General features: G+C 40.3%; 1 protein-coding gene across 1 annotated transcript in view; it reads right to left on the bottom strand.

The window, feature by feature from the left end:
- LOC126174860 (cationic amino acid transporter 3-like) overlaps nt 1-15,974 on the bottom strand; it is a 129,837-nt gene extending 113,863 nt beyond the window's left edge. Inside the window, exons 1-2 of the mRNA XM_049921259.1 lie at nt 15,924-15,974; nt 9,544-9,783 (exon numbers count right to left, since the gene is read on the bottom strand). Of these exons, the coding sequence (XP_049777216.1) occupies nt 9,544-9,775 (232 nt within the window). The 5' untranslated portion in view covers nt 9,776-9,783; nt 15,924-15,974. The remainder of the gene's footprint in view (nt 1-9,543; nt 9,784-15,923) is intronic.
- Between the last annotated feature and the right edge of the window lie 684 nt (nt 15,975-16,658).

The following is a 16,658-nucleotide window of genomic DNA, read 5'->3' as shown; positions in this document are numbered from 1 at the left end:
TTGGATGTACCGTGCACTATTCGGTGTCCCCTCGACGATCACCAGTGGTGTACGGCCAGTGTAGGAGATCGCTCCCCACACCATGATGCCGGGTGTTGGCCCTGTGTGCCTCGGTCGTATGCAGTCCTGATTGTGGCGCTCACCTGCACGGCGCCAAACACGCATACGACCATCATTGGCACCAAGGCAGAAGCGACTCTCATCGCTGAAGACGACACGTCTCCATTCGTCCCTCCATTCACGCCTGTCGCGACACCACTGGAGGCGGGCTGCACGATGTTGGGGCGTGAGTGGAAGACGGCCTAACGGTGTGCGGGACCGTAGCCCAGCTTCATGGAGACGGTTGCGAATGGTCCTCGCCGATACCCCAGGAGCAACAGTGTCCCTAATTTGCTGGGAAGTGGCGGTGCGGTCCCCTACGGCACTGCGTAGGATCCTACGGTCTTGGCGTGCATCCGTGCGTCGCTGCGGTCCGGTACCAGGTCGACGGGCACGTGCACCTTCCGCCGACCACTGGCGACAACATCGATGTACTGTGGAGACCTCACGCCCCACGTGTTGAGCAATTCGGCGGTACGTCCACCCGGCCTCCCGCATGCCCACTATATGCCCTCGCTCAAAGTCCGTCAACTGCACATACGGTTCACGTCCACGCTATCGCGGCATGCTACCAGTGTTAAAGACTGCGATGGAGCTCCGTATGCCACGGCAAACTGGCTGACACTGACGGCGGCGGTGCACAAATGCTGCGCAGCTAGCACTATTCGACGGCCAACACCGCGGTTCCTGGTGTGTCCGCTGTGCCGTGCGTGTGATCATTGCTTGTACAGCCCTCTCGCAGTGTCCGGAGCAAGTATGGTGGGTCTGACACACCGGTGTCAATGTGTTCTTTTTTCCATTTCCAGGAGTGTAGAACAACCATGGTTGCCACAGTACGGAAGGACAAAAGACAAGTGCCCAGGGAATTTTGTGTGGCGAAAGTAAATCCAATTAAGTCATCAAAATTTGGCTTCCACCCTCCCCTGCACATTGGTTTCTTACATGCCAAAACCTAACAAAGTAGTGATTTTGACGTCAACAATGCCCGATGATGCAAAAATTGATGCAGACACAGGATCTAAGCAGAAACCAGATATAATAACTCATTACAACTGTACAAAGAATGGTGTGGATCTAGTTGATAAGATGTGTGCTTTATGACATATCCAGAAATTCAAGAACATGGCCTCTTACTGTATTTTATGATTTGCTGAACCTTAGTGCCCTCAATGCATTTTGCATTTATGCAGCAAACCAAAACTACACTGTTATCCAATGTCAAGATTTTCTTATTGATCTGCCTTTGTCTTGGATGAAACCTTTGTCTCAGTGGAGATTAGACAAAAAATGTTGCCAAGAAGACTGTCCTTCAAAATAAAGGACTTTCTTGGCATTCCTCTCATGGAAAGTCAGCCAGCAACTTTAGAATGCACAGAGTAGTTCTGTGGGTCACTGCTATGATTGTGAAGGTCAAGAAATAGAAGTACAATAAAAGTGTGTAACATGTGAAAAAAATTTGTTTGCCCCAATAATTCCAAGATCATCTATGTTTCTTGTTCAGAAAATCATGATTGAAATTTTTTAAAACAAATATGTGTTTTTTGAAAGTAAATCAAAGCCAATGATGCTATTTTCCTTAAAATTATGATTTGCTGTGAAAAGTTTGTTGTTTTTTCAAATATGAGGTCATATGTATACTCTTTGTTGATAGGTTTTAATGAACATTACTATGGGTAACACATTAAAACATTCAATAAAAATATTTGAAAATTCAGTGGCCTCAGTTTTTAGTTGAGAGAATGGCATACATATGTAATCCATGCGACCACTTACATTTCTTTTTAGAGCACGAGCACTGCAGGGTTAAGGTTGGGTGACTTGTGTTCTTAAACAATGTAGATAGATGTGATGTAGATGCAACTGCAATGGAGAGGTGTATATGGAGGTGACAGAAAAACCTGTGATTCCTGAAGGGGGGCAGCAGCTTTTCCATTAGGTTCAAAATTTTGTAGCTGCAGGGGAAACAGTCTGGATGATTGAGTGATCTGGCCTTGTAGCATTAACCATTATTTTGGTACAGTCAACAGATGAAAGCAAAAGGAAAATTACAAATGAAATTTTTTCTGGGCAGCACTATTGTATGGTTTAATGATCATCTTGTGTAATATATTCTGTGGGTAAAGCTGTTCATTATTAAAATCTCAGAATGTGGTTGTCATTAAAAAAACGACACTGGCATTCTACAGGTCATAGTATGGAATGTAAGTAGGTTAGTGAATTTAAATATTAAAATAGATAAGTTGAAGTTAGATACGGTGGGAATTAGTGAAGTGCAGTGATTGAAAGACCATGAGTTTTGGTCAGGTAAGTTTTGGGTTATAAACACAAAATCAAATAGGATTAATGCAGGACTATGTCTAATAATGAATACATTAGGAACAGAACAGCACAGTGGATAATTTATTGCAGCAAAGATAGATAAAAATCCAGCAACCACAACAGCAAAACAAGTCTATGTTCTCTATATACAAAGAAATTTAAACAATACATCATTATATGAAAGAAATTGTTCACCTAGCCAAGGGAAACAGCAATTAAATTATTAATTTCTCCATATGCTGATTCCACAACTGATTGTTTAATTATTAAGAAACAGTTCCAGTTGCTGTATAGGACTTTATGTAGTCCACAACCAATTCCAGGCTTTATATTTTGCCAGTTTTCGAGAATATGTATTATGTAATAAATTAAACAGTCTTGAGACATTCTATTCCTCATAATATCACTGGGTATGTAACATTTTAAATCCACCTGACTTGTATTTTTATCATTTGGATGTGATTATCTACAGTATAATACAACTTTTATATTCTATCTGTACTCATACATATGTAAATCTAGTTTTTTCACCCTCTAATACCTATAATATTTATGGCAGTTTTGAGAACCACTTGAAAAGGGCATAATATAAATGCAGAAAATGGTAGTGAATTATATAAAGTTCTTCACAGCAAATGGAGCAGCTTTTTGTTAAATAATAAATGTGATTGTGATGGGAGAATGAACTGTAGAAAAAGGCAGAGAAGGAAAAATATTAGAAGAAAATGGACTGTGGGGAAAGAATTGAAAGGAAAAGCAGACTGGTAGAATTCTGCACAGAGCATAATTTAATCATTGCTAAAACTCGATTTACGAATCGAGAAAGAGGCTTGTATGTGTGGAAGAACCCTGGGGACACAAGAAAGGTTCAGATAGATTGTATAATTGTAGGACAGGGAATTCAAAATGAAATTTTAAACTGCAAAACCATAATTGATTTGTTATGAACAGTAGATTAAAACTGAAGATAATGCAAAAAGTAGGAAACTGAGGAGATGGGACCTGAACAAATTGAAAGAACCAGAGACTGTACAGAATTTCAAACAGAGCATTAGGCAATGACTCACTGAAACAGGGCAAAGGAATACAACAAAAGATAAATGGTTAGGTTTGCAAGAGAAATAATGACTGCAGCAGAGGATCAAATAGGCAGGATGACAAGGCCCAATAAAAATCCTTGGATAACATGGGATATTGAATTTAACTGGTAAATGAATCATGCAAAAGGCAATACAGATGTCTATAAACGGCTCAGTGGGCTTGGTTAGAGGAAAAATGCATGGCTGACAAAGCAAGCATAACTGAGGATTAATGCCACTTACTAAAGGGATCTTTGGAGGGAAGTGAAGCAGCTATATGAATACAGGAAGCTCCAGTGCCAAGCCAGTAATAAGCAGAGATGATACTGTGAGAAGAATTTGACAGAGAACTGAAAGACCCAAGTAGAGACAAAGCCCCTGGAGTTGACCACAGTCCCCCAAAGTTATCAAGATCCTTGGGAAACCCAGCCATAAAAACTGTTCCACTTGGTGCATGAGATGCTTGTGACAGACAAAATGCCCTCAGACTTCATGAAAAATTTAATAATTTCATTTCCACACAAAGCAAGTGCTGAGAGGTGTGAAAATTACCAAACTATCAATTTAACAAATAAGGGTTGCAAAATACTGACACAAATGACCTGCAGAAAGGAAAATCTCATATAGAAGTGAGAAAAATATCTGGAAATATCACTCTGCAATCCAGTTCCAAAACCTTTCCAACAGCAAACCTGACATTGAACCCTGCCTTGAACAGTTCTCACCATGACCCCAACTTGATGCTCCACAAATACCTCAAAACTAACCCTTCCAAGCCTTCCAAGAATTCTTCACATCCAGCACTGCTTCACAACCCTTCCTCAGGTCCCTAAAACATGACCCTAAACTGTCCTCCACGGAACTTCAGGCTCCACATTCCCTAAAAGCTGATGACTGCATCATTATCCTCCCAGCAGACAAAAGATCTACCACTGTGTTACTTGACTGACAGGAATATGTTAGTGAAGGTCTACATCAGCTGTCTGACACCTCTACATAAAGCATATGCCATGATGATCCTACCCCTGTGATTCAAACTGACCTGCAGTCCCTCCTAAAAACCTCAGGACTCTCACTTGGACTTACACTTCAATTCAAAGAACTTCTTACCCTACCTGAACTATGCACCTCTACCTTTTACCTTCTTCCTAACATCTACTAACCCAACCATCCTGGTCATCTTATAGTTGTTGGCTTCAAAGCACCCACCGAACATATATCTTCCTTAGTTGAGCAATATCTTCTTCCTAAGATCCACAAACCCATTTATCCTGGCCATCCTATAGTCATTGACTTCAAAGCACCCATTAAATTAATATTTTCCTTAGTTGATCAACACCTCCTGTATTACAGATCCCAATTATTTCCTAGATCATCTGAAATCTGTGGCTGTCCCACTCCCACCAAACACCTTGCTTGTCACCATTGATGCCATCTCCCTGTATACCAACATCCCCACGTGCATAGTCTGTCTGCTGCTGAACGTTTCCTCAGTCAGCACCCACCTGATTCCAAACCTATGGTATCCTTCCTGCTCAACTCAATCAACTTTACACTTATCAACAATTACTTCACCTTTGAAGGGCAGACATACAAACAGATCAGGGGTACAGCCATGGGAACCAGGATGGCTCCTTCCTGTGTCAGCCTTTTCATGTGTGACTTGGAGCGGGCTTTCCTGGGATCCATAAGCTTCAGTCCCTGGTCTGGTCTAGATACAATGATGACATCTTTACCATAAGGACTCATGGTAAGGCTGACTTGTTAAAATTCCTGGAATCTCTCTGTATCTCCTCCCAATTAAATTTCACATGGTCCTATTTCAAATCCCATGCCACTTCCCTTGAATTTGATCCCATCCTCACTACACACTTCTCTCTACATTCAACCTACTTACAAACAACAGTACTTACATTTTGACAGCTGCCATCCTTTCCATGTCAAACATTCCCTCCCACATAGCCTTGGCATTTGAAGAAAAGCTTCAGTCCCTGCTTTGGATGCAGTCTTTACATCAATACACCACCTTGCTCACCTCAGCCTTCACTGGACATAATTACCACAGCAGTATAGTTCAAAAGCAGGTTTCCTGTGCCATCACTTCCAATCCTGGTACTGCTGATCCCTCCAAAAAACAACTTCGGAGCACATCACTTGTCACTCAGTATTGTCCAGTTCTTGAATGTATTAATAGCTGCTTTGACAAGGCCATGACTTCCTAAAATCATGCCCTGAAATGAGATCCATTGTGTATGAGATTCAACCCACCACACTTATAGAATAGTTTTTCATCACCCTTACAAGCTCTGCAATATCCTTATCCAACCCTGTTCTCCTTCTGCACCCATCTCCCTACCCTATGGCTCCTACCCGTGTGACTGTCCTTGCTGCAAGACTTGCCCTATGCATCCTCATACCACCACATATACCAGCCTTGTAACTGGCAAAACATATACTACCAAAGGGAGAGCCACCTGTGAAATGACAAATGTCATACACCAGCTGTTATGTAAACACTGTTTGCCCTTTTACACTGGCACGACTACCATGCAGTTATCAGTTAGGATGAATGGGCATAGACACAGGGGTGTATACTAGCATCACACAATACCCTGTTGCAGAGCATGCTCTGCAACATGACAGTCATGACCTTAGTGCCTTTTCACCACATGCAACATCTGGATTCTTCCCCCAGACACCAGTGTCTCAGAACACTGCAGGGGGGGAACTAGTGCTACAACATATCCTTGGTTCTCATCACTGATCTGGCCTTAATTTACGTTAAATCCTTCTGTCTCAGTATTTCTCCACAGTAACTACTCCTTTCTTCATTCCATTTTAGTTTTAAACATCTTTCATTTTTTGACCTGTCTATTTTTCGCCATCCACCCCTCCCACCACTGTTACAAACACTGTACTTAGCTTTTCACTCTTACTTATTTGTGTGCGGTGTTTCAGCAGTGTCTCACATATTATCTATCTTCCACTTTTAAGCTCTCAGATAAATGAATAAATGATCAAAGAGGAGACAGGAACAGAGTTTAATGTAGGCTGAGTTCAGGAGTGGTGGGACGAAAGGATGTGTTGGACCACAAGTTCATATCTGTGCAATTGTGAAGGAATGGTGTTGCATGGGAGGATGCATATGGCTCGTGTAATGTATGTAGCAGGTGCTATGTCCCTACAGTTATGCTGAAGCCCTGATATGAGATCATCCCTCCATAATATCCTCCCTATGCCACCCAAAGTGGTATTTCATCATTCTCTTAATGTCCTCAACATCCTCGTCAGACCCTACAACATTCCAACCACTTTCCCAACTTAAAAGATCCTACAACTGTTACCGACTCTGCTGCAAAACCTGCCCCATGCATCCCTTCACTACCACCTCCTCCAGCCCCACCCCTGATAAAACTTATACCATTCAAGGCAAGGCCGTAAGTGAAATATCAAAACAACATATCATTTATCAGCCGACATGCATTCATTGCAAGCCATTCTACATTGGTATGGCAACCTCCAAACTGTTGAGCACATGAATGGGGACAAACGAATTGTCCACATGGGGGATGCCCAATATTCAGTGGAGGAACACAGATGGAACTTGTGCTACAACAAATCCTTCCATCCACCCCCCACCCCAACTCAACCTACATTAACCTCTGCTCTTGTCTTCTCTTTGATCGTTTACTTATTTATTTTATTTTTGTACCCTTTTCTCCTCTCTCCACGTGTGTGTGTAGTATATAGATATAGGTGCGCATGTATATGCTCTCTCTCTCTCTCTCTCTCTCTCTCTCTCTCTCTGTGTGTGTGTGTGTGTGTGTGTGTGTGTGTGTGTGTGTGTGTGTGTTTCAATCCGCCCCCAATTCCGCTTTCATTATTTACTTTGTGCTTCATTATCTTTCTCTTCTTACTTAATATTATTCATCTCATATACACGTATCAGACTATCTTCTTTGCTTCAAAGCTTGCACACTACTTACAATAAATTATCTTGACTTCATTTTAAGCCTTTTACTCAATCTTTGCTTACCTTCCCCACAGTGCCTCATAACATAGGTTGTGAGTGACCTGCATCCACTTTCACTTCTTTTGCCGTTTTTCCCTCCCTCCTCTCCCTCCCATGATGAAGAAACAAGTTTCTAAATGCTACATCTATACTCTGAAACCCCCTAGAGGTGCATGGCAGAGGGTACACCCCATTGTACCAGTTATTAGGGTTTCTTCCTTTTACATTAACATATGGAGCATGGAAAGAATGATTGTTTGAATGCCTCTGTGTGTGTGGTATCTAATCTTATCCTCACAATCCCTATGTAAGCAATACATAGGTGGTTGTAGTACATCCTTAGAGCAGTCATTTGAAGCCAGTTCTCGAAACTTTGTTAAAAGACTTTCTCAGGATAGTCTATGTCTGCTTGAAGAGTCTGCAAGTTCAGTTCCTTTGGTATCTCTGTGACACTCACCCACAGATTAAACAAACCTGTGACCATCTGTGCTGCTCTTCTCTGTGTATGTTCAATATCTCCAGTTACTTCTATCCAATATGGGTACCACACATTTGAAAGCTATTCAATCCATACATTGAGCAATGTATGAAGGAAACCAAGGAGAAATTTGGAGAAGGAATCAAAGTCAGGAGGAAGAAATAAGAACTTCAGTCTCTGCTGATGACATTTTTGTTTGTCAGAGATGGCATAAGATTTGTAAGAATAGTTGAACAGAATGGATAGTACCTTGAATATAGATTATAGCATGAACATCAATAAAAATAAAACAAGGACAATGGAATGAAGTCAAATTAAATTGTGTGATGCTAAGGGATTTCATTAGGAAAAGAGATACTAGAAGCAGTGGATCAGATTTGTTATTTGGGCAGCAGTATTATTAATTAAGGCTGAAGTATAAGGGATATGAAATGTAGACCGGAAATAGCAAGAAAAACATTTATGAGAAAGAGGCATAAATTTAAATGTTAGGAAGTCTTTCCTTAAAGCATTTGTCTGAAGCGTAGCCTTATACAGAAGTGAAACAGGGACTATAAATAGTTCAGACTAGAAGGGAATAGGACAAATCTAATGATTATATTTGTAGATTGGTCAATTAATGTGGAGGTATTGTATCAAATTGGGAAATATGGCAAAACTTGATGAAAAGAAGGAAACAATTAAAAGGACTCATCCTGAGGCATCAAGGAATTATCTATTTGACAATGAAGGTAAGCTGTGAAAGGGGGTAGGGTGGTGTAGGGATTAAGATAAAAAAAGTTACTCCCAAGATCTTCCAGTAATCACAAATGTTATTTGAGAAATAATTGTAAGAGACAGAAATCAAACCAATGAGCCACCTGTTGCCAAGCAGCAACTGTAGTTGCTACACCATGGAACCTGTTTGTGAACAACTGAAGTCTCTCATTCATGATGGGATTTTTGGAACGTGATGTGTGAATGAATGCTTCCTGATACATTCCCAATTTTGTACAACATAGGGGAGTAAAGTACATTGAAAAATGCTTCAGACGCAACATTTATTACACTCAATAGTTTTCAAAGTCTTCTAGATCATTATGCACAGTGAGAAATTCATTAAGATTTTACATCTATTATCCGAAAAGAAGTGTAAACTTCTATAAGTTCTTCATAAACAACCAGTAGTAATTGGATAGGAGGAAATTTGCTACTCACCATATAGTGGAGATGCTGAGTCACAGAGAGGCACAAAAAAAAGATTCTCACAATTAAAGCTTTCAGCCATGGGCCTTCATCAACAATAGACACACATAAGTGCACACACACACACACACACACACACACACACACACACACACACAAATGCAACTCAAACACACAACTGCAGTCACAGGCAACTGAAACCACACTGCTTATAATCTATATTTGGTTTCAGTCCACATCTGTTAAAGTTCTTTTTAATGATTAGTTATATGGAATGAAATAAAATGAAATATAGATTAATTCTGAGCTGCCTGTGTATTCATAAAATCATGGAATCAATTTTTAGTATAATGGTAATTTTTTTTAATTACCTGCCAACAATGATGCTACAGCTGCAATGAAAAATGAGATTGCTATTGCTGGACCAGCTTCATTTCTTGACACAGATCCAGACACGACATATGCACCAAGGCCAAGTGTGCTGCCAGCACCCAGTGCAATGAGATCAAAAAGTGTAAGTACTCTTGCTAGACTACTCTGAGAAATATTGGTGTCATTAAACTGCTTTTTTTTAGTCATTTTCTTCACTAAAGATGGAAACATCTTGAAATCTGCCAGAAATAAGTAAAGCATAAATTCATAACTATAACTAATACATCACACAGAAATAGTGTTGTTCATATAGTCATTATTTTCTTGACTCATTCAAATCTTTTCATGGATTAATAATATTTGTCTATGACTAACAGAAAATTGCAGAGCCAGTACACATTCAATTTTAATTATTTATAATGATGTATAAGTTACAGGGCTAGCTTATGTAGTCCAGTCCATTTATTTTTACCAGGATCATGATAAAGGACTAGTGAGAGTTGGGTATAGTTGTGACACAAGACAATTTTCCATTAGGACATGTGGAATTTTGTTGCAACAGAAAATTATTTTCATTTATGTAAAATGCAATGACACATTTTTATGCATATTCACCATGCAAATGACTCATTTCAATAATAACCAAATGCTAGAGGAATTTTGTAACTACAATAAAAGGATGTAATTTGAGAACTATTGAACTTGCCTAGAAACACAATTTATTTACACTTTGATGACAGTTATGAGCAACATCAAAATAAACAAATGTTCGCAATATTAAGATATAAAATAATTTGCAAATAACCATTGTATCCTTTTCCAGGGCCTTGTATTTTGCTGTGTCAATTTTTATAAACACAGAAAGATTTCAGAAAACTAATAACTGTCAAAAATTTTATTTAGCTATTTATTCACTTCAGACCACATGCTTCTGCAGAGACCTGTGACTATCTTTAGCACTGAATGGCAATACATTCGTCTTGGTCACCAACATAATTTTTTATTTACCATTTCATTATGTGTTTTGGGATAACACCATCATCCAGTAAGTGGTACTTTATAAATATACAATATAGGACAGATATGTTTCTCTGCTTCATCGCATTGCTACTATCTTGTCTCATATTGTATGTTTTGTACCACAGATCTCATGATGGTTATCCTGAAATGTGTAATGAGATGATAAATAAAAAATTATATTGGTGATCAAACAACTATATTATAATATAATCATCAGAAATTAAAAAATAAAATATAAATCATTTTTCCAAAAGCATATAGTCTCTATACACTACTCAAATACAGAGCAGTACATGAAAATATAGACACACTTTGATAGTATCTTTCAAACAAATTGACATATGATTGCAGTTTTGTATGGTAGTGGAGTCCATTGTTTTCTCAACAGATCTTGGTGCACGTTTTCCAGCAGATGAGAGTGCAGCAATGAGTGACATAAGACTCGTGTTTGAGCAATACAAGGCCATATTAAATGAAGTATGAAAATATGATGGAGGTACAACAGCAACAGCATAATGTTTGTGGAACTCAGCCACCAACATGCACAACAATTTATTGTATTCGGATTAAATTTGAAGCTGATGGTACTGCTCAGTATGTGCACAAAGAAAGGTCTGGGCAACAGAAAACATCAACAAGTTAACCCCCCAGTGCTGCTCTGTTGCAACATTTCACAATGTCATCTCAAAAATCTGTGAAGCAGGGTAATCCAATCATGTGTACAATGAATTCTGAAGGCTTTAAAGTGGAAAGAGTGCTTTCCAAGATCACTGCAAGTATGAAGGCTTGCTTCATGAGGATGAAAGATTTGCGGTGACAGTTATCTGGTCTGATGAGGCACAATTCAGACTAAATGGTACTGCAAAGTACCATAACGGCATGTACTGGGTTCCTGAAAATCCTCACATTCATGTGGGGAAACATGTTAATCTACGGGGTATTAAAGTGTGGTGTGGTCTTCATCACACAGTTTGATGGGCCCATTCTTCCTTGAAGGTAACATAAATGATGAGGTGTATCTTCTTATGCTGCAGACATCAATTTTACATGCCATATGAGAGGTGTCTGGAAATAAAAGATTTTACCTACAACAAGACAGTACTCTGTCTCCCTACCACAGAGATGTCAGAACCTACTTGGATGAAAAGCTACCTGGATAATGGATAGGTCAAAGAGGAGCTATTGAGTACCCACCATGGTCTCCAGACCACACAGCTCTTGACTTCTACGTATGGGGGAACTTGGAAAATAGGGACTTAACTTCTGAGGCCATCAGTCCACCTAATGACATCACACACATCCATGCCCGAGGCAGGATTCGAACCTGCGACTGCACGGTTCCAGACTGTAGTGCCTAGAACCAATTGGCCACCCCGGCCGGCTAGTAGATGTTCTATCAAATATTGTACTGGGCCAGTAAATGCACACATGCAAGGATAGTACTCACATGATTGAAAAAGGTCAGGTTCCATGTTATGCCCATCGAAGGGGCAAATAGAGATGGACTGACTGCAGTGTCATCCTTTCCTAGTGGTGTTGATGGCTGCAGTATGGAGGGAAATGACTCTACTGTATTTATTTGACATCATATTATGATACTGGAGGAGGGTGGTAAGCCTTCCCAAAGATTTGACCAACATAGTGGAAGTGAGGTAATAGATGTGTATCAGTTTTGGAGTCATTGGGGTCAAGGAAATTTTAACATTTTCATAGTACTGGTGGAAGTAAAATGGACTGAGATCTAATAATATTATGAAAAGTAAAGACTGCTACTCACCACATAAGGAGGTGCTGAGTCACAGACAGGCACAATGAAAAGACTGGTGAACATTGAAGCTTTCGGCCAAAAGGCAATTTTTGGGAATAGAAAACATATACACATTCACAAAAGCACAACTCACATGCACACATGCCTGGCAATGACTGAATGCCTGCTCAGTGTGGTGATTAGCAGTCTACCCGTTTCATAATATTGATGTTATCCCAGCCTGTACTTTGCATTTTTGAAAGATTGAAGTTTGATGATCTGTTGACAATGAAGTCAACAGAGATGGTGCACAAGTTTGGATTGGACAAGAATGGGAGAGGAAAATGGTATTGATACTGTAGACAATCCCAACATCAACATTCATGTTGAGAGATTTAGGAAACCGCACAAACTGGCATCCATACACACCAAGTTTCAACGCCACTGTTAGAAAAAAGTACCTGTCCCAACTTTTAGAGATCTCTGTGCCCTATTGTGTTCCAGTGGTAACAGTAGTTACACATTCATATTATAGGCACTGATTTTTTTTTATTGTGTGCACTTCATCCAAAATGCATGTAAAATAATAACTCTATGTTACCTTTTATATTTGAGAAATAAAACAAAAATGCATAATTGAAGGTGTGTTGGGACATTATGTGGTAATAGGTCAAAGTAACACCAAACACTATATCTTAAGATAATGACCAACCCTTTTATGATTCTCTCTATGACCAATGGTAAGACAGAAGTGTTGCTAGAGAAAGAACTAAAGGATCCTGAAATTGCTATCCAACACAATGTGGTCATAGCTGTTTAGACCTGTAGTTTCAGTTAATAATAATGTTCACATTAAACATGTCTGAAAATATTCACTGCAGGAAACACAGATTGGTGTAGCTACACAAATACACTCCTGGAAATGGAAAAAAGAACACATTGACACCGGTGTGTCAGACCCACCATACTTGCTCCGGACACTGCGAGAGGGCTGTACAAGCAATGATCACACGCACGGCACAGCGAACACACCAGGAACCGCGGTGTTGGCCGTCGAATGGCGCTAGCTGCGCAGCATTTGTGCACTGCCGCCGTCAGTGTCAGCCAGTTTGCCGTGGCATATGGAGCTCCATCGCAGTCTTTAACACTGGTAGCATGCTGCGACAGCGTGGATGTGAACCGTATGTGCAGTTGACGGACTTTGAGCGAGGGCGTATAGTGGGCATGCGGGAGGCCGGGTGGACGTACCGCCGAATTGCTCAACACGTGGGGCGTGAGGTCTCCACAGTACATCGATGTTGTCGCCAGTGGTCGGCGGAAGGTGCACGTGCCCGTCGACCTGGGACCGGACCGCAGCAATGCACGGATGCACGCCAAGACCGTAGGATCCTACGCAGTGCCGTAGGGGACCGCACCGCCACTTCCCAGCAAATTAGGGACACTGTTGCTCCTGGGGTATCGGCGAGGACCATTCGCAACCGTCTCCATGAAGCTGGGCTACAGTCCCGTACACCGTTAGGCCGTCTTCCGCTCACGCCCCAACATCGTGCAGCCCGCCTCCAGAGGTGTCGCGACAGGCGTGAATGGAGGGACGAATGGAGACGTGTCGTCTTCAGCGATGAGAGTCGCTTCTGCCTTGGTGCCAATGATGGTCGTATGCGTGTTTGGCGCCGTGCAGGTGAGCGCCACAATCAGGACTGCATACAACCGAGGCACACAGGGCCAACACCCGGCATCATGGTGTGGGGAGCGATCTCCTACACTGGCCGTACACCACTGGTGATCGTCGAGGGGACACTGAATAGTGCACGGTACATCCAAACCGTCATCGAACCCATCGTTCTACCATTCCTAGACCGGAAAGGGAACTTCCCGTTCCAACAGGACAATGCACGTCTGCATGTATCCCGTGCCACCCAACGTGCTCTAGAAGGTGTAAGTCAACTACCCTGGCCAGCAAGATCTCCGGATCTGTCCCCCATTGAGCATGTTTGGGACTGGATGAAGCGTCGTCTCACGCGGTCTGCACGTCCAGCACGAACGCTGGTCCAACTGAGGCGCCAGGTGGAAATGGCATGGCAAGCCGTTCCACAGGACTGCATCCAGCATCTCTACGATCGTCTCCATGGGAGAATAGCAGCCTGCATTGCTGCAAAAGGTGGATATACACTGTACTAGTGCCGACATTGTGCATGCTCTGTTGCCTGTGTCTATGTGCCTGTGGTTCTGTCAGTGTGATCATGTGATGTATCTGACCCCAGGAATGTGTCAATAAAGTTTCCCCTTCCTGGGACAATGAATTCACGGTGTTCTTATTTCAATTTCCAGGAGTGTACTTAGTATGACCTACTAGATAGAAACAGCAGCTGAGTAGTGTAAAAGGAAAAGCAGTATCTTTTTTCAAAGCACCTGCTCTGTTACTAGTACACATAATATCCTGATTTGTAAAGAATGTAAAAGTAACCACATAAATAACAGTGTGAGTAGATTAGCACTAATTTAATTTATTTTTAATATCATTTACACAAATAGCAATGGCTGCTTCTGCCTGTTAAGGCACTACTTTAATTGTTGCTCATCCCTGAAGGATCTCTTTCATGGTGGAATTTACAGAAAACAAGGCATGTATTAATAAAATTATTACAATAACAAAATATGAGACAGATTTGCTGGCCAGTAGGCCTACTTACATACAGAAGGGCCAGAAAATCTGTCTCACAACTTATTTGTTTTCTCAACTGTGTTTTCTTCTTATATAATTACATTGATAAAACTTCAACATGTTGGATCATTGCTTCAGGGTGTTCATTTTTCATTTTACACTACTCTTTGTCCTCACAAAACTGGGTGTTCCATCTAAATAATTTCAGTTGCTGTAATTCTTATCTACCATACTTTGAGATGAGAGAACAACTGGTTCTGAAATCTAGTCTTTTTATCATCTTTCATTTGTGTATATCTGCTGCTATCACTGGGTACCAGTTCTTTCAGCCATCAGATGAGTTCAGTTTAGATCTCCTTATCTTTTCTGTCCAACAGAATATATAAATTAAATTCTTGCTACTGCATTATCTACTTCAGCTTTTTAGTTATTTGGTTTCTTGGTAGTTTTAATGAGCCTCAATAAAGACATAGACTTCATCAAAACAATAGTGCTGTCAACAGTGGACAGTAAAGCATTCAATGCTGTGTTTAAAATACATAAGACTCGAGTAATGCTTAATATCTGCATAGTTTTGGACAAAGGACAAGATGGATGTCTTTGGTCCATTCATATGCCTTACACTCATATCAATTTGCCATAAGCAAACTATTATGTCTTTATTGCATGTGTAGCAATTTACAAAGGCCTATGTGTTTGCAAGTAATTGACTTATATATGAGTTTGGTGATAATATTACACCTTCACTAACTCACATTATTCCATACATTGAAGAAATTGCTTGTGTAAAGTAGACAAGAAATACAATAGTTTGCTAATATTTTATGGTAAGTAATGCCCATGACTGCAGAAAGAAAAGTAATGGAAGATAATTAGGGTGAACATTATATGAAATAAAATGAGATAAAATGCTTTTAATAATAACTTACAAAAATCTTTATGTCACTTACCTGTAGCTGCTAATGAATAGGGCTGAAATATGTTGCACACTTGATGTGAAATCACAAACTAACCAGACAGTGTAATGAATACGTTTAGTATTTAAATGAATTAGTTTATCTGACCAATTGTTATCTTTCAGTGATAGCAATGATAGCTACAAACATTAAACATTATCTCTTCTCATCTTGATGCAACTTGCCTGAAGTAGCACACATTTTATCAGTAGCAAACAGAATTGTTGAAGTATGTGATACCTTGAGAGGGAGATATCATTTCTTCGGAGCTCATCTATTGCAGTAGCTGTTAACTCATGTGGCCCCTTGCCCCTTGTTGGTCTGAAAAGGAATTTATTATTCATTGTTCAGATTTGTATCAGAAAAATATTATAGCATGAGAATTTCATCAAGAGTATAGGAAAGTTACAGAATTAATTATCTTTCTTAAAACAGTTAATAGAAAGCAGACTATAAAAATCTGCAAATAATTACTGCAGGTTACAGAAAGCCTGGGCTTCAGTGCTATATGTCAAATATTCATAGTTTGCAATATGTGTTCACTGAATTGGTTATTTGTTTCCTAGTTGGCACTAACATGCATTGGGGTAACAAGTGATTGGAACATGTTCATTTTGAATGTGCTACAGTAATGAAAGTTTGTAGCACAAACTTATTAAGAATTATTTCTGGTTGTCCTACTATATGAATTAGGACAGATTCAACCCCCCCCCCCCCCCCCCCTCCGAC

Source organism: Schistocerca cancellata, chromosome 3 (genome assembly GCF_023864275.1).
Source record: "Schistocerca cancellata isolate TAMUIC-IGC-003103 chromosome 3, iqSchCanc2.1, whole genome shotgun sequence".
In the NCBI taxonomy this organism is placed as follows: Eukaryota; Metazoa; Arthropoda; class Insecta; order Orthoptera; family Acrididae; genus Schistocerca; species Schistocerca cancellata.
The sequence above is the reverse complement of the archived record's forward strand: the minus strand, read 5'-3'. Positions and strand labels throughout refer to the sequence as shown.